Source organism: Balearica regulorum, chromosome 1 (assembly GCF_011004875.1).
Source record: "Balearica regulorum gibbericeps isolate bBalReg1 chromosome 1, bBalReg1.pri, whole genome shotgun sequence".
In the NCBI taxonomy this organism is placed as follows: domain Eukaryota; kingdom Metazoa; phylum Chordata; class Aves; order Gruiformes; family Gruidae; genus Balearica; species Balearica regulorum.
The window spans coordinates 98,470,378-98,496,672 of NC_046184.1; the positions used below are offsets into that span (position 1 = coordinate 98,470,378).

At 37.3% G+C, this 26,295-nt stretch overlaps 1 protein-coding gene across 3 annotated transcripts in view; it reads left to right on the forward strand.

Annotated features, from left to right (window-relative positions):
* The window catches only part of EPHA3 (EPH receptor A3), a 235,388-nt gene that overhangs the window by 62,811 nt on the left and 146,282 nt on the right, over nt 1-26,295 (forward strand). For all 3 annotated transcript variants that reach the window (XM_075768111.1, XM_075768128.1, XM_075768120.1), the window contains exon 3: nt 14,566-15,226. In XM_075768111.1, the coding sequence (XP_075624226.1) occupies nt 14,566-15,226 (661 nt within the window). The remainder of the gene's footprint in view (nt 1-14,565; nt 15,227-26,295) is intronic.

A 26,295-nucleotide genomic window follows, 5' to 3' on the forward strand; every position in this document is an offset into this window, starting at 1 on the left:
ACATGTGAAAAATAATTGTTTAATAATGTTTCAGAGCCTTGAGAAATTAAGAGCATCTTAGCCAGAGGTTGAGAAGATATCTGGACTGTCTCCAGAATTCCCAGTCTAATTACTTTTTTCTTGTTGAACTGAAGCAAATTTATCTTTAGAAAATATGAAATGTCAAGCTATGAGTTCCTGTATTAAACATATTTTTCAATTAAAATAACTATGGAAATACGTGCATAGAACTAACTTTTCCTAATTGCATGGTGAGAAAATTAATTTTCATAGAATTACAGGAGAAATATAATAATTAACATTACTCTTTTGACCCAGCAGTTGAGAAAAGAATAATAACCTTTTTAGAGGTGTTTTTAACTTAGCCTTCTAAGCATGACTTGTCTCTGATTTCAACATGCACTTAAATTTTCAAGACCTTATGTGATAGATTTAAAAAGTAATACCTGTATTATTTTTATTTATTGCCATTTTTTCAGTACTTCACAAGCAAAGGGATTGGAAGAAATGATATTAGGGTTTTCAGGTACATCTCATAACTATTTCTGGCTTATCCCAATTAAAGGGAAGGTATGATGGCAAAGACAGGATTTCAGACATTGTTTCCTTTAAGAAAAGTGTGGGTGTGTTGCCTTCTACAGGAACAAAAAGGCAATCTTGGGAGGAAAAATTATGGGTTTTATTGACGACTTATAGGAAGATCATAGTATTAAGTACTTCACATACTTTGTTAACAGCGGAGCTGCTGATTGACTTTTTTTAACCTGTTGTCACAGGTTCAATTAGTTGATTCTGAGTTGTTATAGGGAGGTGAGGGCTGTGTTAGTCCTTACGTGAGACCTTCTGTGTGCCAGACTGAAGGCCATTCTGTGTGGGTAAGGATGCTGGTTCTAGGTACAAGCCTTCTTCAGTGCCTGAATAAAGAGGTTGGAAGAGAAAGCTCTTAATGTACAGCTAAGGTAAGGGAGGTAGTGTAGGCTGTGGTCGTTGCTACAGCTGAAATACGTGTCAGGGATGTAGGAGAGGTAAGTCTGGACACTGGATGAAAGGGAGCATCTAGGCAATGGGATGCTATAGCTGCTGGCATCAGCTGAATTGAAGCCAAGGCTGAAGAATTGGCAGTTAATGTCTAATGTTAGTGTCTGCCTGTTTAACATTTTTTTGTTCATGATAGTGAACTTTGTAGTTGAAATAACTATACTGAATAATGCAGTTTTCAATGAAAGTGTGAAATGATGAATGAAGAGAATGACTCTTCAAGTCATTGTTAAGAAATGATGGTGAAGACTGAGCATGGACATATGTGAGTGTGGAACTCTGCTTAGCTGAAGAATATCAAAAAAGAGCATTGTTGTATGAACTAAGTAAAAACGAAACAACCCAAATACCTCTAAATGATGGTAGTTACACTGAGCAGCCTTTTATGGAATTGACTGTGGGCTCCATCTGTCATGGAAGTTGTTTGAGTTTTCAAATTAAATTGTTGTCTCATATGAAGTTATGAAGAATTAACTATGCTTCACTCAGCAAATTAAACTTTCCCATTTCTAGATTAGTTCTCCATCGAGGTTGTGCCAGGGAGTTGAAGAGGGTTTCAAGGGAATCGAGGGAAAGAGTCACAGTACTTGCCTTTTGTTGTCTGCTGTGCAGGATTACATCTGGTGTTGGGATCCTAAAGGTGGTTATCTTGTTGGAGGCTGCAGATCCTGAAGCTTTTCTCAGAATCTGTGAAGCTGCCTGTAAAGGGGCCCAACTCTTTGGATGTGCCAGCTCTCTTGAGTTGGAGGGAGGACTACTATATTCAGCAGTAATCTACTGCACTGTAAACCTTGGCGATGGTGCAGTGGCCTTGCCAACAGCAAGTCTGCCAGAAAGGTGGAAATAGGGACACAAATCTGAGAGCATGTCCACAGGGCAGCTCTGCTACGTTTGCATTCTCAGGTGCAGGGTACTCGCCTTCCACTCAGCATGGCGTTGATCTGCTTGTGAGAGGTACGGTTGTCCTGCACGTGCATAGAAGAATTGCTCGTGGGAATAAGTATCACTTCTGGACTGGCTGATACCGTCTGACTGTTTTCTGGAGTGATTCAATGCTTTCTATGGAATGAATAATGAACTACCTCCCACCTGGAAGCTTGTGCTGTGTCCTGTCTTTCTAGCTCAGCACACTGTCCTTGCCAATTTATCTTTATTCATGGTCTGTGGAAAACACTGGTTGAAGGCTATGTTGGTCTCAGAGCAGCTGGCATAACGATGCCTGGTCTTTTTCCTGTTCAGGTTTGCACTTGGAAAACAAGCAAATATTGTTTGGATTAAAGAAAAACCACAGTTATGTAAAATTTGCTCAGAACTCTTCATCCATCTTTAGTTTAATCATCTAAGAACAAATGGGATTGTCTGTTGGGAAGTAGTTTTATATGTATTTGTGTTACTTGTCCTTGTGCAGTAGTACTGCCAATTATATTTATTAGCCCTAAATATTAAACAGCTGGCAGGATTCCATTGTATATAAATAAGACATTTGAGACCTGGATGAATGCCATTTCTAATACAGCCAGCTGGTGCTTTTTACAGTTACATTCAGCACAACACTACTGAATTTCACTGTACATTCAGTGTTGTTAATGACAATAGGAGAACGCGGGGTGGTTTGGGATTTCTGTAGGAAATGTCATTGTGTAAAAATACATTGTTTTGAAAGACTGACTGTACCAAGGAAATGCTATATTATGCACCTGTTTTGTGCATTTTGATGTAAATACTTTTGTGTTTGTGTGTTTTGCTGGCAAATACAAAGCAACAAAATGCAGAGGCTTTTCAAATGTGAATTTTCAAGTGTTCCTGTGCCACAAATGTTTTTCACTTTCTCTGTTGTGGGTTGTTTTTGTTTGTTTTTTTTTTTCTATTTAAATAATGGTTTCATGCTTAAAAATTCCTGCTTACTGTTGCTTCTGAAACTGTTTGCTAATGGTTTGCGGGGTTTTTTTTTTATGAAGGCACAATCAGCTCCTTGTTAGAGTCCAAGTAATAATTAAAATAGTAATGTGTCTCCCCACTATTAATTTGTTCCTATTCTATGTATTAGAAAACTGAGGCATAAATGTGGGCAAGGGATATGTTCAGATTTACCTAACCAGCAAATAGTTTGGAGAATTGGCTTCTTTCCATTCTTGAGTGACTATGCTATGGTCATTTCTTTTTAAAGATTTGCCATCAGTACTTGTCTGGCTACATCCAGAGTTAGTGCTTTAGGTGAAGCAGAGGATAATGCTGGAAGACCTGATGCTTTTTACTCTTATTATTATTAAATATTAACAGGAGCTTGTTGTTATGAGCCATATAGCTGAAAGGGTTATGTCTAACATGAAGTGTGAAATCATCTGTAATTTAATTACTGAAGACACAGTTTTTCACCAGATTGCCATGTCTACAGCCTTGGGTGAGTTCGATTCTTGAATAAAATTCTGCTTGCTGAAGTACCCGTTGTACTAAACACCTGCTTACTTCCATCTCTGAAACAGCTACACTTAAAGGCTGAATCTTACCTAGTTTGTACAATGCTCGTGGATGAAAGGTGCTTTTAAGTGAGTGGTACAGATTTGAACCACGGGGACTGTTGTGTGGAGTACTTCGCAGAAAATCTGCTTAACATGTGAGATAAATAAGATTGAAACCTGTTTCTCAAGGAGACTTGTCACCTAGAGAAAAATAAAACTGTAAATGTTTTGCTTGCCCAAGCTCTGAATGGGCATTTGAATGTTGGATTCAGATGTCTGTTAGAAAGTCAGATGTTTTCCTCATTGTAGTGACCTTTTTACCTCACTGTGATTTAGAGGATTTTGCTTGAAGAAGGGTGAGAATCAGCTGTCCTTACGAGTCTGATGATGAGGTACTCAGCTGTCTAGCAATTAAGAGATGGGGGGAAAAAGATGACTTATCTTTCTGCAGTTTGGTTTACTGATTAGTCTAGTATTCCCATGATAAGGTGGTAACTCTTGCTTTTTCGAATACTGTGTGTTTGTGTGTGCTTAGTACCTATAACGCAGTTGCACTTATTTTTTTAACCCTATTGTAATATTTATGTTACTTTACTTCCCAGGTGAAAGTTCTTTAAAAACTAACAGGCATTAGTGCATCCAGTGCTTTTGGTGTTTTTGTTTTGAGAGAGGAAAAAGGTCAATGTTTATGTTAAATTACGTATGTATTTGTTTTGCCTTGGTGAAATGAGGTTTATTGACTTTGAAAGATATTCAGATAACTGTGGCAATATATATTGTGCATAGGTAGCAGAGAATGATGCAGCTGTAGTAGGCAGAGGGAGGAGGTTCTTGTCCTTTTCATCTTCCTTCATGTCTGGTCTTATTTTTCTGACCTGGTTATGATTTTATGGTCACATCATGGGACACGATTTCTCTCCAGTCCCCTGTCAGGTCATGTGCCAGGAACTGTGTGTTCTTGTGGGAAGGATAAGGGTGGGCTTGCTTTTCTTTAAAAAAAAAAAAATTTCCCTGAATTTCACTATTTTGGCTTTGCTTATAGTGAAAGAAGAAAATGTGAAAAAACGAAACAGGCAAAAGGTTAGATAATTTTCCAGTAGATCTGGTTTTTTTTTGATAATTTGAGGTAAATTTGGAGCTATGTGTTGTATGGCAAAATGCTCTATCTCAGTTTTTGTTGGCCAAATTTAATATCTGGATATTCATAATGAGTGTCTCATTTCACCTGAGCTCTCATCAGGCAAGAAATTAAGATTTTGTCTTGGTTTTAATTCTGAAACTGTTTTGCTAAGTTATAAAGAAAACCCAGCTTTTAGGTTGAGGCTATGATAAGCCATCAGGTGTGTTTTGTGTGCTCCCACAAGTGTGAAGACTTCAGCAGATAACAGGGAGGGAGAAGAAGCCAGTGGTAATACTAAGTGGATCTTAGACTGAATATCGATGCATAGAATTTCATACCAATACATCCTCCTTTCAACCTTACATTCTCTCTAATATGCTTATTTTCTGTCACAGTAGAGCTTTTACACTTAGCAGTTATGACTGCTTGATGTAAAATCATAGACTAGTAAAACAGCATTAGGAGAAAGTGTACTAAAGTCTGTCTCTTGGAAGGGTTTATGTGATAACAATAATTTCACTGTGTGTGTTAACTTAATTGGAAAACTCTTGCAATGCAACTTCTTCTTCTTTCATTTGCAACTTAGAAAAAAAAATAAAAACTAGAGGGTGATCCAGTATCAGCAGGTAATTTCATTGACTTTTGTCAGCCAAATGTAGAAGAAAATTTCCATGGTACTTCCTGAATTTCATGAACTTCCAAATCGGATCATTTTCTGCCCTCTGATCTCAGCTGATTGGTATTTATGGGCCTTGCTTCAGTGCCTTTGGCGATGTTATGAGGAGAGTGTTTTCATATTGATGAGATGGTCTAGAATGCGTTCTTTTATGATACGGTCATTACAGGGTTTTTGTTAACAGCAAGCTTTCAGAGCTCTTGCATCCTGTTGCTATTTTGTCAAACTTTTATATAGTATGTGGGAAGGTTCCACTTCTCATTTAGATTTGATTTTTTTTTTCCTAGTCTCAAGCTATCCTAAAATGTGTGCTAATTTTTGTCGGTTGGTTGATTTCCTCTCTCCTCCTCAGAATTTTGCTTGTTGTTTATAGAAATCTCTCCTTGAATACATTTTTACTTTCAAGTAGCTGAAAAAATTCTTTTTTCTGTGTGTATTGGCTATGAAGTTGAGTAGGATGCTTTAGAATCATGTTCAACATACATGAAAGCCTGATTCTCCTACTCATTTAAATTTGGCCATATTTAATGTTACAGTAAAAAAGTCAACAGAAGATCTAAGTACTAAAACAAAGGAGGCATTAAAGTGATTCATCTTGTCTTAAATCCTGCAACATGTTTCCCAAATGTGTGCTTCAGCACGATGGAAATGTTTGAAATATGGGACAGTGTGCGATAAAGAAAGTGTTAGACTGGGGAAAAAAAAATATGTTTAATTATGATATAATTCCCTACTCTCATACTGAAAGATTTTTAGGTGAAATTCTCTTATGCAATTTTTTTTTTTTAAAAGAAAACCACCACAAACAAACAATACAAATATTATTTAGCTAAGCGTTGAATATTCCCATGCCTGAAGCTTTCAATCTAGACCTGTTATGTTGCTCTGGTATAAAGTAGGTCAGATGTTTCATACTTAACATGAATTATATTGTCAGTTAATTAAGATGACAAGCACAAAGTTGTCAGAAGATGACTTGTAGATCTTTTGGGTTCTTTTATAAAGATACAAATGTCTATGGTGGTGATGTTTTGTCTTTTTTGTTGTGGTTTCCCTCTGTCCAATATTATTTCTTCAGTTTTTAGTCCTTTTTGAAAGTCTTGCTTGTCACAAGGCATCTTTCTTAGGAGGTGGGGTTTTATTTCAATGTTTCAACTCAGGCTATGCTCATGCTTTTATTAAAGTTAATGGCAAATGTCCCTTGAGAGCAAGATCAAGAATTTTTAGGCAAGTGTCAGATATAGACCAAAAAGTAAATGAAAGTTATACATCGGTGAGGATTAATTTTCCACGCTTAAGTAGCAGAGAGCATTGTGTAATGCTAAAGGATGCTTAACTATTACAGCAACAAATACACAAAATAATCTGTTGCAATATCAACTCGACAGGGATATCATTGGAACTGAATTTCTTTGGTTAAGAATGTTTGTTGGTAGCACTTCCGTTTGCCAAAATAAGAAAATTAATGTTTATATGTTTCTGGCACAAAGAAAAGTAATTCTGGAAAAAAAATATGTTAAATACTTCTCTTTTTTTATGTCAATCTCTTTTTTTAAATGTAACAAACTTTTCACCAGGAATGTCTACATTATGCTTGTACTCAGGACTTCTACTGAACTGCCAGCTGTAACTTTTTTCCTTTTGTTACAAAATTATTAATTTCATATAAAATTATTCACTGAGGAAAATACTAATTCTAAACAGTATTAGTATAATGTAGAGTAATATCTCAAATGCCTACTGATCAGCAATCTCAGTACTTTCAGGAATTGAATGTGTATTATGCAGCTTTGGAATATTTCAACATTTTCCAGGTGCTGCATAAAACCCTCATATGCATAACTTTAAGTTCATAATAGAACATTTTGATAATTTTGATTTTCTGCTTGCAAGTATAGATTTATTTTTTTTAATATCAAAACCGTAATAGAAATGCATAGTGTCCACCCTACTCTTAGCAGTTTTAAATACTATGCTTGGCCTATATGTGAAGCCGTTGCCACCTTTTTAGCATAATGTCAGGAGAAAATGAAAACTACAGAGATGTGTATGCACTTACGTTGTGTATATACAAGGGAAAGGAAGATCCCACTTAATAGTTTTTGAACTCGGAGGTGCATTTTAACAGTTTCACAGAGGAGCAGAGGTCTCCAAAGGCTTAAGTCCCTACAGGATTTGTGACAATAAGCAATAGGATGAGAGGAAGAGGGAGAGAGACACACGTAGCATTAATGCTCCCAATGAGGGGGAGAGTTCTTTGCACTCACCTTTTATGAGACATCAGAGTCTATGTTGGAGACCAGGCATGAGACACAGATTTGTAGGAAACTAGGCTTCTAGTTGCTCATGGCATGGCTTGTTTGTTTACCTCTCTTTATTGTGATTGCCTGGCAACCAAGGGGGGGGGGGAAGAATAGATTATTAGCCAGTTGGTATTCTGTCAGTGAAAGGTTGAGAAGTTGCGTGCACTGAAATGCAACTGAAATGTGAGATTCCTATCATTATGATCTTTTTGTTTGGGAAGGGAATTGCTTGAATAAATAGCAGAAGGCGAAAAGTGTGGATACATGGGGATGCATACTTTTCTGTCATTGCTCAGCAAAGCATAATAAAGGTGATGTTTGGGGTTTTTGTTTGGTTTTTTGTTTGGTGGTTTGTTTTTTTTTTTTTTTTTTTTTCCTGACTGAAAAACTGTACTGAATACTAAGAGCCAGTACATGAGAGCAGGGTTGGTTTTCAGTATTAGAACAAAAAATGTTTTTCAGATAGAATTTGAATGGTAGAGGCTTATGTAAACACCTCACAGATAGTGAAAAGCAATTACACTGACAAAAAATTAAATAATTAAAATTAGTTTAGAAATAAGCAGTGATTTCACTGCTCTGCTCAGCAAGGGTGGGATATCCTAGCACATGAAGATGTTTTTGTGAGGTTTCAAAGTCATTCCACTCAGTTACTGTTTTTCTTCTGATTTCTCAGCGCTGTATTCCCAGTTTGTGTTCTAGCGTGCACAGTGATTATATCGTTTAAGATATATTCCATCTAGCCACTATTAGAAATATTAATTTATGCTAAAGGATAGTTGGACATTACCTGAAATGATGCTCATACCAAATACATCATCATACCAAAATTTTTAAAGGAAATTAAAATTGTAAATAAATGTTGTTAGACTGTTGCCTGGCAATGGAGTCTCAGGGATTTAGCTGCCTGGGTTCCATAGGGGCCTTGAAAAATTATCAAACTCCATTTTTAGTAGGAGTTTTATAGTTTAGGAGTTTTATAGCATGTGACATTGAAAGATAAAATGTAGTTTATTGGAATCATACAGTTGCATATGTGTTGTATTGTAAATCACAAAATAGCCTTCAGTTTCTTAATGTAAACTTAAGATTTCTGACACGAAGGAAAAAGAGCCACAAAAACTGAAGTATGCCACAGGATGGATAAAAGAATTGAGGAGATCACTCATGTCCTAGATTCCCACATTGAGAGGGAACTTTTTAGTGGGACTGCTCATGGCATCCTAGGAAATGGCCTACATTCACTTCTGTACATTCCCTTTTGTAAAGAAAATGTAAGAATAAAACCAAAGCCAGAAGTCCAGCACACGCTGCTAGATCTGTTCTGGAAAAGACAATCCTTTTTGTCCCAACTTTGTCAGTCAGTATGACCAGAGCATGAGAGTTAGAAGACCCTCTCACTGGGGATCTCAGAGATTTTTCTGTGCCACTGAAAGAACTCTCTTGTTTCCTGCTGTTAACAGTATTCAAAGAAGATTTAAAAAATGAATACCAAACAAAAGAACACTTTCCAAAAGCCAGATTACATACTGGGGAAGGAGAGGTACTATGGCACTTCTCTCGAACTTGTTTCAGAAGTCTTGAAGGTGCCTGAAGGCATTAGAGTAATATGATACAAGTACTGTGTAATAATAAGGATTCAGAGCTGGTGATCACACCTCTGCTCCTTCCTTCTTCACAATAGGAACAAATTCCGCACCCAAAGCCTCATATGACAACCTCAGATTTCCAGCTCCCCCCATCATGCTGTTATAAAATCCCTGACACAATTTTATAAATATCTGTCATAAAAACATTTGAATTTATCATCCCTCTCGGACTGCTTGGAAGATAGTCATGTTGCTTCATTCTATGAGTATTTAGAACCCAGCTATTAATTTCCAGTCCAACCATAGCCAGGACTGATAAATACCCATGGGAATAGTTCTGGGAAGCTGAAGGTGGGAGGGGGGGGAAGCTGAGACTGCAGCAGACTGCACTCAGTGCATAAGGTGAACAGAAGTGGATCCCTTTCTCCCATCTAGTTGTCTGATGTAAATATCTGCCTTACATCTGAAGTTTTCTTTTAGTGCATCTCATGTCTCTGTTGCGTTGTTCTCTTTGCATTTCATTGTCTTATTTCCATCTTGGCTGAATTTCTCTTTGTAACTTTTGAGTCTCCTATTATTTATTGTGGCTACCTGCCTTTTGACCTCTTCAAGCCCTAGCTATCCAAGTTCCTGCAGGCTCAGAACGTTGTTCTTTTTTTTTTTTTTCCTGTACCCTAAGATACAAAGAATCAATTACAATATAGTAATTCTGGACTCTTTTAGCTGATTTACCTCACACCTCCTGGCAGATCAGAATTTTTCTCATGTGTTTAAAATACCTTAGATACTTTCTGTTTCTAATTCTTTTCTCATTTCTGTGCATCTGTTTTGTTGTAAGGAATATCTATGTCTTCAGTTATAAGGAATATCTTAGTTTTTTTACGGTCTGCTTTTCTCTAAGATTTGAAAATAAACTTTATCCCCTTATTCCTGTTTATATATCTCTTCCTTTACTTTTTAAGTGCTACCTTGTTGTTCTGTTATTGCAGCTAGCTGTTTGCGAATATAGGTCAGAACGATGCCTGTACAAAGTAAAACTGCACTGAAGACTGTAATGCTGAATAGGCTCCGTGGCGATGCCACGCAGGAGGTTTACTTCCTGCTGCCACTTAGCCTCTTAATTGCCAGCACGTTTTCGTGACTATAGCTCTCTATAAAGCAAAAGTATACATTCTCAACTACTAAAGTTTTGCTTGCTTATTGATTTTTATCCTCTAGGTAATGATAATGGATTTTTAGGGCTGAAAAGAAATGCTGTGAGAAGCGTAGTCGTATGTGGGTACCATCTGATACTTTGTTCTAAAAGCAGCAGAGCTCAAGCACAGCATAAAAGGAGGAGGTGGCTCTACAAGAGCAATATCAGGAAAAGACAAGAGATGCTAAGGCAGCACAACTTTGTGTTACAGAGGATATGCGTAGTGTCCCCTTGGTCTGAAGTGGGCACGAGTTTAGCGTTTTGCAGCGGCAAAACAGCATGGAACTTTTTGATTATGTGTGTTCAGAACAGGTTTGGGCTGAGAAGTCCTTATAAATGATGCCTCAAAAGTCCTAGATTGTAGGATGCCCCATGAATGTAATATATAAGAATTTACAGTGAAAGACTGCTTGCCTTCATTTGAGCCCCTGAAATCAACACAGACTCAATTGACAATAGTGACTAAATAAGAAAACATTTGATATTTTATTAACCAACATGCATTTTGTTTTAGGTTTTTCTCTCCTTAGTTCCATCCCTGGAATAAGAATATCTCTATTTTTTTTTTAAAGTAATTTTGTAACTATTGGAACTTTACAGAGCAAGTTGAACAGATGAATTAGAAGTATAGAAATAAGAATTAAAAAACCCTACAAATGTAGGTGTTTGAGAAACCTCACTTAATAGAAAAAACTCATGGATCATGGAAGGGAAATTGTCTTGATGTTCGTGATAATCTGTTTAGAATTAAGATCATTTGAGGATGGCAATAAGATAGCTTACTGAGAAAAGTTGCAATGTGTGAGCAATGCAAATGTAGTTTGATCATAATAATTATTGAAGCCACAAATCTACTTGAATCTGGTACATGTTCTGATTGGACACTCTTCCTGTAGTTTCAGTGACTTTATGTCACCTTAACTCTTTCTAAAATGATAGCTACAATCTCCATAATTTTATAACAGTTAAAGTATTTTGGTCAAGTTAGCACCTGGTGTGTGTGACTGGTGCTTCCATTCAGCAATGCTTCAAGGTTAAATGATAGATTTGAAATTTTGTTATTTATGCAAGTGTACTCACATGGACTACAATTGTTTCCAAGCAATTTGGTCTTCATTGCGAATTAAGGAAGTGATAATTCCACGTTTTAACTTTTAGGTGAAGAATATAGTAGTACTGTGCTACCTTTATCATGGAATTCATCCGTCTACATTCAGCTGCCTGCGTAAGGATGTTGGATAAGAAACTTCTGAAAAAAAGTTGCAGTGAGACTTGTTCAGAAAATAACATCTGCTGTGGAGATGTTTTAAATTCTGCAAATTCCCGGTTTTGTTTCTGTCTCCCACTGGACATGTAAAATATGTTGAACTGATTAGAAATTATATGGAAGAGATAATAAGTAGATCACTTATGTATCAGTTTGAGCTGCTTTAAATGTCCATAGAATTATAATCTTAGCTAGTTTCATCTAGTTGTTGTAACTGAGTTTTTATTTGTCCAGGTAAGACCTGTAGTTAAAGAGGTACCTCCAGCTTCATGGGAGGCAATTATAGCATCTGAATGGCTTTTTGCGACGGGATTAGATTGTTGGCTCAGGGCTTGGCTGTACTTGTACAAGGACATCTGTCAGAGGAGGGCCCTCCGCTCAGTTTTGGGAACTTGGCAGAGGCTGGGAGCCGGGGTCCAGCTGCCTCTCGGGCAGGCAGGAGCTGGTCCTTGTAGGACGAGCTGCCACGTGGCACCCAGCTCTCAAGTGGCCATGAGCTCTAGTGCAGTAACTTCGGCTCACAAGGTCCCTGTACTGCGGGCTCTCTTTGGCAATGTAGCATACTGTGGCTTGCTGTGGCGTTTCAGCTGCTGTATACACATCCAAGACTGTGTTTCTAACTCTGTTGAACTAGTCAGGAAGAGATAAAACTTGTGTATAGTCAGATCTGTAAAGTGAACTAAAATAAACTTTGTTTCAATTAAAGGAAAAGTATTTATACTGCTTTTATCTACTGGTTTTAATAACATGATTTTAAAATCACATCTTCAGTGGTGTGTGGACAATTTCATTGTGCAGACCAGCTCTTAGTTGTATCAAAACTTCCTTAAGTCAATGGGTTGGGACTGAGAACTCTCAGATGTTACTCTGATGTGGCCACTTTTTTTTTCCCCCGCTTCTTTCTTTGTGTGTGTGCGCTGCATGTGTTGTAAAAGCGGTAAACTGTAAAGACAGTTAATGCTTCTGTGCCTCAGTTTCGTTGTCAGTACAGTGGGAATAGTACTTTCCTGTCTTAATGGTTGCTCTCCAGTACATTGAAGTCCTTCAGCAAAAGGTGCTTGTGTAAAATGAGTAATTGTTAGACTGAGATCTTAAATATAACATTGATGTGACTTGATTTTTGAGGGAAGATGTTTTTTCTTGTAGTTGTTCTTGGTCTCCCTCCCCCAAGAGAGGCAGTGACTTCTCACAACATACTTAATTCTGTCTACTTTGCATCTCCAGTTTTTGCACTATGCAGTAGCTCTGATTGAAGCACTACTGCTCCCCAGCTGCACCGCACCTGGTTGCGTGGGGCAGCATTTGTGTGTTTTGCAGAGGCTGTGTATGCGGGTGATGGCGAAGCAAGGATTTCTGTAGCTTCTGTATACTCTATTCACATGCGCTTCATTATCACAATAAGAGTTTACGCTTTTTGTGTCATTAACTTTGAAGCATAGAACAGAAGATGATAAGGCTCAGGAGAGTCTTAGCAGTGTGTATAAATGCCGGATGGCAAAGTATTGAGAATAAGGAGCCAGACTCTTCTCTTCGGTGCCCAGGGAAAGGCCAAGAGTCAATGGATACAATCAGAAATACAGGAAATTCCATTTAAACATAAGGACCAACCTTTTCACTCTGAGTACAACCAAACACTGGCGTAGGCTGCCCAGAGAGGCTGTGAAGTCACCGTCCTTGGAGATATTCAAAAGCCTGTCTAGACAGGATCCTGAGCAACCTGCTCTGGCTTGACCCTGCATGAGCAGGGGCTTGGGCAAGGAGATCTGGAAGCATTTCTGTCAACTTCAGTGGTGGTGTGATTCTCTAACAGGTATTGTTCATTGTAATGAGCTTTAATTCTAGCGCTTTAGTGGTGAGGCTCTTCATTTTATATTTTAAGACTCGGAATATATAACAGCTGCAGTTTTTGTGTGGATAAAAGCTGAAGAATGATATCCTTAAAAAAACAAAACAAAACAATTGATCTTAGTCATCCATTCAGGGAGAAAGCAAAGAAGGATGCATCTGAAGGCAATTAGTTGTGTATGGTAAATGACTAACAGTAAATATTTACTTTAAATACCCCTGTAGGATTTATTTTTTCCTGAGATTGGTAAACATTCCTCTCTGGTAAACATGACTTCAGAAATCAGATAGGACTGGTACATGAGTAGTTCGCAAATAGGAAACCCCTTCCTTTCTTGTCTGGGTCAAGTAAGTTTGTCGGCTGCTGACTGATGTAAAAACAAATTCTGATTCTCTGTTCTTCAAAATACATTGTAGCATCATAGCCTATATAGGCCACAGAAGAATTAAGCAACCAAGATGTGGTAAGTTGACGGTAATTTTTAATAACTCTGAAAACTGGGCTAAGCTTGACAGTTTCTCCAGAGGACATATATCCCAAGCAAAATCAATTGTCATGCTTTAAATAAGTTTAAAACTGTAACTTTTTTTATGACTAGGTGGAATTTCAGTGGGAGTTATTGGATTTTGTCAGATTTTAAATCTTGTTTAATCTTTGAAATACAACTTGATTCTAACAGTGAAAACGTGGTGTTGTCCTAGTGAACCTCTTCTGTTTGAGGTGAATGTGATTGTAGTAGAGATGTGTTGGGATCACAGTTGAAAGGACAGCACTGCATACAATTTAAGAAATCACAGGTTTTTAATAATGCCAAACAGCTGTAGCATCTCTTTCATGCCACCTTGAAATAAGTTGGGAAAAACTGTCTTCTTAATGGTGAATTCTGTGTTCATTTAAGATGTTTATGTTTTAATAGGAAAAAGTAAGTGCAAGTTCGACCAGACTTTGTCTATTTCATAGTGATGTCCAAGCAAAGTGATTTTTGCTTTTTCACAGCTTTTGTCTCTAAATGTGATTTTTATTGGTATAATCATTAATCTTAAATTTTTTTTTTTTTTTTTTTTCTCCCCAGTGGGAAGAGATTAGTGGTGTTGATGAGCATTATACTCCAATCAGAACATACCAAGTGTGCAATGTTATGGATCACAGTCAAAACAATTGGCTGCGAACAAACTGGATTCCACGCAATTCAGCTCAGAAGATATATGTGGAGCTCAAGTTTACCTTGAGGGACTGTAATAGTATCCCTCTAGTTCTGGGCACTTGCAAAGAGACCTTCAATCTGTATTATATGGAGTCTGATGATGACAATTTGGTAAAGTTCAGAGAGCATCAATTTACAAAGATCGACACCATTGCGGCTGATGAGAGCTTCACCCAAATGGATCTTGGGGACCGAATTCTCAAGCTGAATACAGAAGTCCGTGAGGTGGGGCCTGTCAGCAGGAAAGGCTTTTACTTGGCTTTTCAAGATGTAGGTGCGTGTGTTGCCTTAGTCTCGGTGCGAGTGTACTTCAAAAAGTGCCCTTTCACTGTCAAGAACCTGGCCATGTTTCCAGATACAGTACCCATGGACTCCCAGTCACTGGTGGAGGTGCGGGGTTCTTGTGTCAATCATTCCAAGGAGGAAGAGCCACCCAAGATGTATTGCAGTACAGAAGGAGAATGGCTAGTGCCCATAGGGAAGTGCTTGTGTAATGCTGGCTATGAAGAAAGAGGCTTTGCGTGCCAAGGTAACAATGCCCTCCATGTTCATAGTTCAATTATTAACAGGGGCTTCACTTTATGTCCCTACTCTGTGTATTGGGTCGTGTTAATTTTCTCCAGATTCTTGAGAGAAATAAATTAAGTTCATAAAATCACCATGACAATGGGGTTTATTTAATCTGTGTAAATAATGTAATTTGCTAAAAATATTTGAGAAGGGTCAACAATTGATTTTAGTTAATACAGTGTGTAGCAAATCTAGCCTCTCTTACCTCTCTTGGACTTCCTTTCAGTAGATTATAGTTTTCTCAAATGCATTGTTTGTGTTAAAATATTTGTTTTGTGTGATTGTTTTAAATTTTTTTTTTAACTTTGTGGCTTGATGTATAATTTTTGCTACTGAGCTGTGTTGATTAATTTGGGCTGGTCAGAAAAAAAAGGTAGCATTGTTTCAGGTAGCATAGTTCCTACATGCAGATACATTTGGAAAATTAGTATTTGAACTTCAAAATTGCATTTTCATGAATACTCATGTATTTAACTCAAAATAACTTTCTCCAAACTTTTGGTTTCTGCACACTGTGGTTATGTGAATGCTCCCGAGAACAAGGCTACACCAGAGATTTTGAGTTTTTCCAGAAATAGACTTTTAAACATTAGAGAAATGCATATTATATTTACCGAATTTTATTATCAACCAAAATGATGGTGGTCTACATTTTGCTTTTTATAAAAGTATGTTTTGAAGTTTTGTGCTAATTGAATCTTAAACCTCTTTTCACAGAGTGTCTTAAAGGGTACCAGCTGTGGCAAAGGGTCTTCCATTAAATAAATAAGTAAAAGTTAAAAAGTAATATCTAGAAATACCATGGATGGCAGGAGTAATAGCTGAGATATTTACTGTGGGATGTGTGTATGCATGTATCCGTAAGAACGGAAATTTAAAGTTTTCTGAACCTGGTCTATAGAGCACGTGTTCCTTTTTCATTGGTCCTACAGCAATTTTTTTGTTAAACAAGTAAGTCCTGGGGAGCTACTAGGAGCCCACCAAACCATAGCCGGGTAGCTGTGAAAACTGTTGCTCTAAGTAGGGTGACTTCTTCTGAGAAAATGCCAGCGACGTGTGGGAGGAAAGGGGTAAGGGTGTGTTTCATTTGGTTTTGCTTTTAAGTAATTTTAAATTGGTTTTGCCCCCAAAATGAATAAATTGGGGAGCTGAGTCTTTTGGGTATGCTTTTCTACAGCAAGATACCAATATTAAGAAAAAACAAGTTACACTCTTCTGTTAAAAGCTGAATCCAGGAGAAGATATTTTATTATTCGGAAATGTTTTATCTAGGGCCTCCTGTAGCTACACTTAAAAATGTTAGTGATACTCTTTTAATCACTTTATATAGTCTTGTTTACTATAGAGCCTGTGTCCCTGTAAATGGTTGAAATATGTTGGTTTAGAATATCGGTTACACATGAGCACAAAAAGATAACCACTCCAGAAAGTGTCAGAGTACAATTGAGCAAAAGTTGAGCTAAATAAAGAGTTCAGTTTTGACCTCAGGCTTAAGGCTGCTCCTGCACCTTTCTTTTCCTCTTTCTTCTCTCTTCCTCTTGCTCCTCCTTTTAGGATGTTGGGATTTAAGGGCTATTCTTGGGTCTTTTTTTGTCTACAAAAGGTCAGTAGAGTCAGAATTGTAGACTCCGAAGAAGATCCAAAATGGTGTTACAAGCATGGGCTGGAATTGAAGGCATAATTTAGGAAAAAAAAATGTTTTGATTGAAGTTTGAAAGAGTAATAAGTAACAGAAATTTACTGTCTTCCCAGTAGTTGAAAGCATTCAACAACTTAATGTCTGTCACTACTCGTTCCTACATTCAGATTGCTTCTGAATTTGTTTGTTTGTTTCCCTAATGCTGTTGTTGGAAACAATATCATTTTACATTAGCAGAAGATTATCGCTGATGATTAAAATGAAGGACCCTAATGTTATATAATCAGCCTATTTGAATTTCATTCAAAACAGCTTTTCTTGGTGCTTGGAAAGTAAGGCACAAGCATACCCCCAAATAGCACAAATTGTACCATTTTCCACGACTGCTTCTCTTTCTGTGCATAGCCAGGAAAAGTCGACATAAGGCTCAAGCATTTTTTTTGTTATTGGTGTACGTGCGCGTACAAAAACATACATGTTTTTATAACATATTTGTATCTAAGCTCTGAAAAGCCAAGATTGGACTATTTGTTTTACTGAGTGTATTGGTTCTTGTTGGAAAGATTGTTGTTCTCTTTTGGGTCCCACCAACTGTTAAGTGTTTTACACGTACAGCAGTACGATACCTACCTGTCAGTCAAAGAGTTGGGACCAATTTAGCTGTGACCATCCTTGTCCTCATTATTGTGCATGGGCAGAGATACAGTTTCTCAAAACCAAATTGTATACCCCACCTTAAGGAATCCTGGTCTTTGTGGTGTAAACAGCTTAAGATTTAACACCTCTAGCAAAGATTTTTGCACCTTGTCAGTATTTTGGGAGGATTAGGTTTGTATAAGGTAAGGTAAGGTGTGTCGGGGAGCATGTTGGAAAGGCCATTCTTTCATACCTTTTTCTCCCCCCCCCCCCCCCCCCCCAGCTAATAAGTATGTTAGTTTACTAAATATGCTGTATGTCATCCACTGTAGACTGTTTGTTATTACAGCTTAGTTAGCAATTGCATTGTAGTGATCCTATTTAATTTTACTGTAATATTTCATGGTTGACTAGGACCTCTTCCTTGCAATCACTTTTCTAAATTATGTAGTTTGGCCAAAATGGCATGAAGACATCTTTAGAGCATCTTCTCTCTTAGAATTAATGTGTTTTAATTTGTTTTAGTTAGGGGAAAAACCCCATTTAGGTCTCCAACATATTCCCCAGTCAACAAGGATGACTCATCTTTTCCATTTGTTCCCCACCAAACGACGACAGTAGATCAGATCAGAGGTTTGTCTGCCCTGGTATTCTTTCTCTGACAATGGCTAACGGCAGATTCCTGAGGAAAAGTATAAGAAACTGTATAAAGTGCTGCTTTACTGGGTATGTCTTTCAGCTTCTGCCAATCTACTGTTGACTTTCTAAGTCTTAAGATACATCTTGTAAAAAAGACTATGTATAATAGGAATCAGTGAACTGTCACCTATTAATTTGTCTATTTACTGACTCATTTATATTTTTAGTCTCTGTAAGTTTTTATGGCAATGAATCTCATATCTTGTCTTGCGTGGAACGCATCTTCTTGCAGTCTTTAAGTTGGCTGGATAGGGTTTTCCATGTCCTTGTATAGTGAGAAAACAATATCTGCTCCCTTTTCAGCTTCTGTGTTAACAGTTTTCAAGGTCTCTTTCATGTCTAATATCTCATTTCTAATACCTATTTTTCCAACTCTTCCTCCCTACTAGTGCTTTTTTATTTGGAGGACAGGCTAATTGATCCATACGTCAACTCACCCTTTTTGACTCTTTCTCTACATATTCAAAGTAAACAAAGTGATTTTTATGAAAAGGGCAGTGAGGCGTGTGTGCACTATTTAAGTCACAAGTACACCAGGAGATTATATGGTGACATAGTGTTTGGAACAGCCCAAAGATCAATAAAAGAAAAGGAGCATTCACATCACCTGCCCAGCGAGTGATTTGTATGTGGCGAAGCTAGGCTCAGTTTTGTTTTGAACGCTACAGAGAGGAAATAGATCTCATGATGTGAAGGTTGGTTAGTTGGGGTAATAGTACCAAAATATGTGGGAAATTGTAGGATAAATGTTAGAAAAAAATGTCTTTAGTTCTGTAACGGTCTAGAAGTCTCCTCGGAGAAATAATGGAAGCCTCATTTCAGGAGCTGTTTTTTAAAAACACAGTAACCAGATGATAAAGGAAATCCTGCACTGGCAGGCTTGGACTAATAAATCTCTTCCATCCTCAATCTGTCTATTCTGTTGTTGGTTTATTTCATGCACTTCAGTAAGACTAGCGGGACATGGAGAACAATATTTTTCATGATGATATATTTAATTAGCAAACATGCAGTGGGCAATTGTTTATCCATGTGGGAGTATGAGTGAGCTTGAATGTTCTTTTGAGTGCTTCCCACAGGTGACCCTCTAGACCAAAACCAACCTTTGTTGCTCCATTTATCAAATGGAAAATTAAATTGGTGGGCCTGAACAGAATGACTCGAAAAGCATAGAATTACATTTTTCTGCATGCTATCATTTCAAGATATAGTTCTAAATTTTAGTTGCTGGAATTGAGTAAGTCTGAATTGTAAATTTCCTATGTAATACTATGTAATAAAATTGTAAGTTTTAACCACAAGTGACTGACACATTTTCTATAACAAAGCCAGAAGAAAAAAGAGAATGTAATCCAACAGTCCTTCCTTATGTATATAATCTTTATGTGTTAATCGGGTGGATTGAATGGGAGAAAAGGGAGTTAAGGGGTAAAGGAGCGAGAGGTGAAGTTCACCCACTGTGCCTGGTTATTGCAAAACTGACTTCACAAAATTTCCCCTAACACTAAATTATTCAGTGCTTCAAGTTGTATAGTGAGCATATCCTAAGTCATATTTCTCTCTCGGAGTTTATGGAGATACGAAAGGAATGCCATCTGTGGCTGCTAAATCTGAACCATCGTGTACATCGCTTAATTCTTTCAGTAGAATGAATGCTGTACTCAAGATAAAAAAAAAAAAATACAAAACATCATTAATACTAAGGATGAAAAACATTTCTCTAGATTTCTTTTTTCCCCCCTATGCTTTAAATAACCACTTTGTCTCTGCATAAGTAAATATATTTTTTTACTTGCTTATATCAGTAGATAAAAGATAACTTTACATGTAAAGAGAAAAAGGTACAGTGAGGAACTACTCAACTTTGTGCAAGTGAATAACAGATGGAAAGCACATGTGCTTGCTGCAACTGCAAAGACGGTAACGTTTTCCCTTGGAAATAGCTGAGTGTCTCGGGCTTGTTGCTTACATTACAGAAGTGTGTGGTGTCAACTTTTAGGCTCTCTATAGGAACAATTACGTTTAATAAAATGTAGGAACTGATCATATGATGATCATATGTAATAATGGAACTGTTAACAGAGTTTCCTTTTACATGAAATCTGAAAACGCTAGGGTTTCACATTTTTTAAAGCAGAGGTTTGAGTTGTATTTTTTTTTCCTTCAGTCTGAAGTATTGTTTTGATTTTAAAAAGCAAGAGAGATGCTTTTTAAAAGGAACTCTTAATCTTTCAAGCTACTAAACTAAAATGACAGCAGCTATAAATTATGAATCGCTTTATTTGTAAAATATTCATTGTTTTTATCCACTTTATATTCTATAAGTACATAAACAGAGCACACAATGAAGGATTTACCTTGCTACTTAGAATTTATTTAACTCTTATGAAAGTTATGTCAGAGAAATCCAGATTATTTTTTTTTCATTGGGGAAGAATTATATTGCACAGAATACTTTGGAAAGATCTCTGCCAACTTTTTATGTAACATTTTCTGACTTACAGTTTTGGAAAATGTTCTCCAATTTTTACATCATAAGTAGATTTAAAATGGAAGTTTCTAAGGTAAAATTTCTTGGGCACAATCTTATGGTTTGTGAGCACATTTGTCACACACCCTAAAGAAGCAAATTTTAAAAAGAAACATTGTGAAATTACTAGAAAAGAGATTTTTTATATATATATATGTATGACAGTATACAGATTCTGAAGTTAGAAAAGTGTCATTTCAGTGCTCTGTAGTTGCTTGAGAAGAATCTTTACTAAATTTCTTGGAGACTGTGATAGAAATATTTAAACAAAAACATGATTATAAATGTTTCTATTCATTTTTTAATATTCAGTGATTAGGAACCTAATGTTAATGTTTAAAAAAAGCTTACTAATACATCTCTTCAAGTTGTTCAGTACTACAGTTCAACATATGAGATGATTAGGTAATTCAGAATTGAATTTTTATATTTGAAAACAGTTGGGAGATGGAAAGGTTCACTCGGAAAATGAAATATTTTCAAAAGTGTTAATGACTCGCAAAATGCAGTTTAATACAGTTGCACTGTATGTTCAAAAACATACAAAACCCATCTTCCCCCCCCACCCTTGCCCCCGAAGTACTGGAATATACTGGGTATTGATCCAGAGTCTACAATTTAACAAGTATGTGTGAGACATTTGCTTCCTTTTTTAACATAAATTTTTTTTGCCTTAGTTCTCTGACACTACTATGTTCAAGACCACTACTGTTGACTTTTTGTGCAGGATTTCACTGCAAATATCTTATGGATGTCTATCACAGAGAATCCTAAGGGATCTTGCTGGCATTTCCTTAACCTTTCATTTTAATGGCTTCGCTTCTTTGGAGGCTATCAAAAGATTAAAACCTAAATTAATAGTATCATCCCGAGCATGTTTTGCTTGTTACGGTCTTTGGTGACTTTCAATATCAGCTTAGCTCGGAGTTGCACAAAGATTGTATTGTCAGCGTGAATTCATTGAACACTCGCTTTTTCCATCGGTTTCTCTGCCACTTGCGTCTGCGTATAAAGCTATTTGACGATCCCTTATTAGTTCCAGAGTGGAACTTGTAAAGGCTAACAGGGGTTTGCATTGCGACTGACAGCTGGTACTAGACTTTAATAGAGAGCAATTGTGGTGAGAGCTGGAAGTTTTGGTAACGTTCAGCAAAAATGCTCTTAAAGTAAGAACCATCTTGAAAGATGAGTACAAGACAACAAGAATCTCCTATATGTCTGCCGCTCCTCAGCGTGAAGCACAAGATGTTGTCAAAACATGCTGTCAGCAGACATCTAAATAACCAGTAATTGATATCAGACTATTGAAACACTTAGACTGCAGGAAAAGTATCAGAATTGACTGTTTTGTTGGATTACAAACTGGATAGCAAAGGTTGCATTTGTAATGCTTCATTTTCTTTGCATTTGAAATTGCAGTTTTATTCTTGATAGCACAACATGAACATAACAACTTGGGCTTCACACCGTCTTTGTGGGGAGAGAGGATGAGAAGTTCATTGTCTGGAATTCGTTTGTAGCTTCAGCTTTAAGTACCTGCCTGCCTCGGATACCCTGACAATTGGTGTATCTATTGTGCTAAGGCAGAAATAGACCTAAACGATGACAAATCCTTCCTAGGTCAAGGAGGCGAACTATTTCACTGTCACGAATCTGTGGGTTCAGTGGTTGTCTACTGTAAGGTTAAAATTTGATGTGATAATTTGGAACAGCTGCTCTTCGACAGAAAGATTCACTTTCAACAAGGGAAGAAAAAGCCATATGGTAGAAGTTGACACTGTGCCAAGCGTGAATAACTGCAGAAGTGATACAGGACAGTTCTCTTCAACAACATAGTTGAAGTAATGCATTTTTCCTTGCCATTGGTATTTCCAGTCTATATGCTTTTTTGAATTGTACCTTATCCCATGATACTTCTTTTGTAGTTATTTTTAATTTTTTTTTTTTTTTTTTTAAATTGACAAGGGTGATTAAGTGACAGAAAAGGATTGTGGGCTTTAAAAATACAGTTTGTTCATAACCCTGTCCAGGCCACTTTTTGTGCTGTAAAAACATATCAAAGTTTCATAGAACGATTGCTTCAAAATTTTCAACCAAAATGACATGCGTTGTTAGAGGAGGTGTCTGATACTGGAGTTCATACGTTTTTAGCAAAGTATTTAAGAATTCACTTAAGTTACACTGCCTTTATACACATACTTAAATTCTAGTAAATTGAGCACGTGAATAGCAGGAAACCTAATGAAAGTAGTAATTTACTGTGCTCAGCCTAAGCAGTAGTGGTCAGTGTACATGTAGGAGTAAAGTGGCCATCAGGAGTTGAAAATCCTAGGAAGAACTTACTTGTCCACCAATTTGGAGGAACTATTTTTCACAACAATTAGTTCTAGGTAAAAAATACATAGACTCTCTTCTTTTTGATTTGGCAGAGATTTTTAATGGAAGGAGAATAACAGAAGAAATTACTTAGAAGTACCCAGCACTGAGCTCTAAGAAGTACCAGTAAACAAGTGACCAAAACCCCTCCACCAACAGTGTACTTAACTCTAAGAATGCATCTTTTTTTGTTCCCCCCTCTATATAATGAAAATGTGGCACAAAGTATTTGTTTAAGGAAGAAAAAAAATTGTCCTTCATTCTCTTAGAAAAAAAGAGAAAATCTCTAAGGTGATTATTGTAAAGCGGTAAACTATGTTGAAATGGTCATCTGTTACCCAGCTGAAGTAAGAAAAGACATAAAGTTTGGCAAACGTATTAAAGTCAGATATTAAACATGTTCTTTGATGTTTTGCAACCTTACACAGAGTTTGCTCATACAGGAGTTGACCTAACCTGAACAGTCCCTTAATCTCTGTAAGATAATTCTAAGATTTAGGTATGCACGTGTAGAATTGTTTTATTTATAAACGTATTCTGTAGCGTATACTGTAGGATACAGTAAATAAGAACTGCTCCTTTGCTTTCATAATGACTGGCATGATATAGTTGTTACTATTATTATACAAAGGAATACAAGCAAATTATTCAATAGTATGTCCTTCCAGTTTAACAGGAGCATCTCCAGCTGCTGTAATGTGCTGCTTTAGGTTACAAAACAACCTGAATTCTCTGAAGGTCTAACAGGATTTTTTTTTCTTACTTTGGTAATGCAATCCTAATACTGAGATGACAGGTATGGTCAGTTATTTTAACAAGCTTCTCTTCAAATCTGTTCTAGGAATTTCCAGATTTTGCTCCCAAAAGAATAATATGGAAAACGAAAGCAGGGCTGAGGGATTGTGACTTGAAGTCAAGTCAAGGTGCATTAACCATGAACATGAGATCACTGTTCCAGCTGTAAAACTGGTGATCATCCTGGGGAAAAAAAAAAAAAAAGAAAAAAATAGGAGTCAGGTAGGAAGCAGGACATATTAGCAGAAGTTGTTGTTCAGAAATCTCAGCTAACCATGGCTAATGAACCTTCTGTTTCATAGATGAATAGACCATTCATTAAGCTGCCATTTTTATACAGTGTATAATGTCTCTGATTTCTTTGACTGTAAAGATGGGGTGTCCAGAGCTTTCACCTCAAGGCTGCACGGATACATATTTGTTAACACAGAGGATGGAATTAGAAAGACGTGTAATTGCCACTTGTGCGTGACATTTAGTAAGCAATGATGGTCTTGTTTCTCATACTGTGTGAGGGAATGAATGGGCAGTGAATTTTGACAGTAAAAGGGGAATCAGCTTCTGTATCTTTTCTCTACCCACACTAACCACAGCAGTTGGTGGAAGAAAGCAAGTTAAAGACATTTTTTTTAAAGGGTCAGAACAGGAAAGAGAACAGGAGGAAAGAAAAGAACGGAGGGAAAAATCTACTGTGGTAAGTAAAATATACCTATGTAGTTGTTTCACTGAAACCTAAATGCTGCAGTTAGTATTCTTAAGAAAAAAAAAAAGAAAAAAAAAAAAAAGCTCTCCTTAGAAAGGGAAGGATACTGATTTGAGTTCAGACAGGAATATGATTTAATGGTGTCCTTAAAGGAGGACGAGTATCTCCATGGAAGTTTGCTCTGTGCCTGACTGCTAAACAGATATTCAAGTTTCAGGGGAGGAAAAACGTGGTGAATGTTTGAAGTCTGTGTTTGGGTGTCTGGTAGGTCTTGCATGGAATTGGTCTGCAAATGATGATAATAAAATTGTAATAATAAGTATGTTACGCTGAGAGATTTAAAGCTGATCTGAACTACAGTAAATGGGGACACATCTCCTGTGTTTCAATGAGCAGTGTCTAAATGAAGTTGCAGCCTAGAAAAGATTCGTTGTTTCCTTAAGAGCCTTCCCCTCAGAAGAAGGCAGTGTGTAAATGGTCTCTCTGATTCTCCTCTGGCCACTGCTTTAAGAATGTTTCCTTGATGTTTCTTTACATCACTGAATTTTCAAGAGCTCCGAATACATACCTAGCAGTGTCTCAGAAATTATGGAAACAACTTCAAAGCCCAAAGGCTGCATCTTGCCCTGAACTCAGTGGACTGTTTTTTTTTCCCTCGGTACAGCGATTCAACGAGCCTTCTGTCCAGTGGGCTTAGCCCCGCTCTGCGGAGTGCTTAGTAGAGAGATGTGAGATAAAGCGCTTGCCAGTGGTCACATGTATAGGTATATAGTTCCCTTTGTAAGTATGATTCAGAGGCACAGTTTATCATCTGCGTCCTTTGGGAACAGCTGCTTCGTGCCCTGTTCGTAGGCAAACAGCTGCTGTGACCTGGGAGGAGATGTGTGTGGAGGGGGCTGTGGCAGGGGAAGTGCTGGGACCTCCTGGTCTCTGCCCTCTCCAGCTGCTTGCTTCCAGCGGTGATGAGGAGGGGATCAGGTGAGGAAGTCCTGGGAGGGCTGGAGGAAGAGGGTAGCAGAGATTTTCGGGCTGAGTAGGAGTTAATCCTTGTTCGCCCCTGCACCGCAGCCGGGCTACTGATCCATTCTAATCCACAGCGAATCTGAAATGTGATTGTCATATGGATCATGTTAGTTTTCGCTCAATCGGATTTCTAGTTTTACTTCTGGTTCACATCAGCAGTGTGATAACAACCTAACCTTTTAATTCTTAATCTCTTCTCTGAACAAGTAGACTCTGCTCTTCCCCTCAAAAGTTAAATATTAGTCTTCTAAGTGATAAACACACAACCCCAAATCCTGTGGTAAAAGCAGGTGTTCAGGCACAAGTCTGTTTAGTATAGAGCTTATTTAAACATGGATTAAGGGCTTCTTTGGAATTGAGTACATTGTTTTTCTGTGTAATAATTACTTTCCAGGGCCAGTACTTAAATTACTGCCTTAAAACCCAGGCATGCCATCTATCCCAAATTCTCTTATAATTAGGGATTATCTTAGTTGGGAAGCTTCCTTGTCTATCTTGCAATCATAGCAGTCAAGCTGTTGCCTCACACTTGCATGTTAGCATGAGATCCCCAGATGTGCATCCACAGATTGCACATCCACCAGGTTGAAACAATCATCCAATGTACAGGTGTTTTCTTCTTTTTGT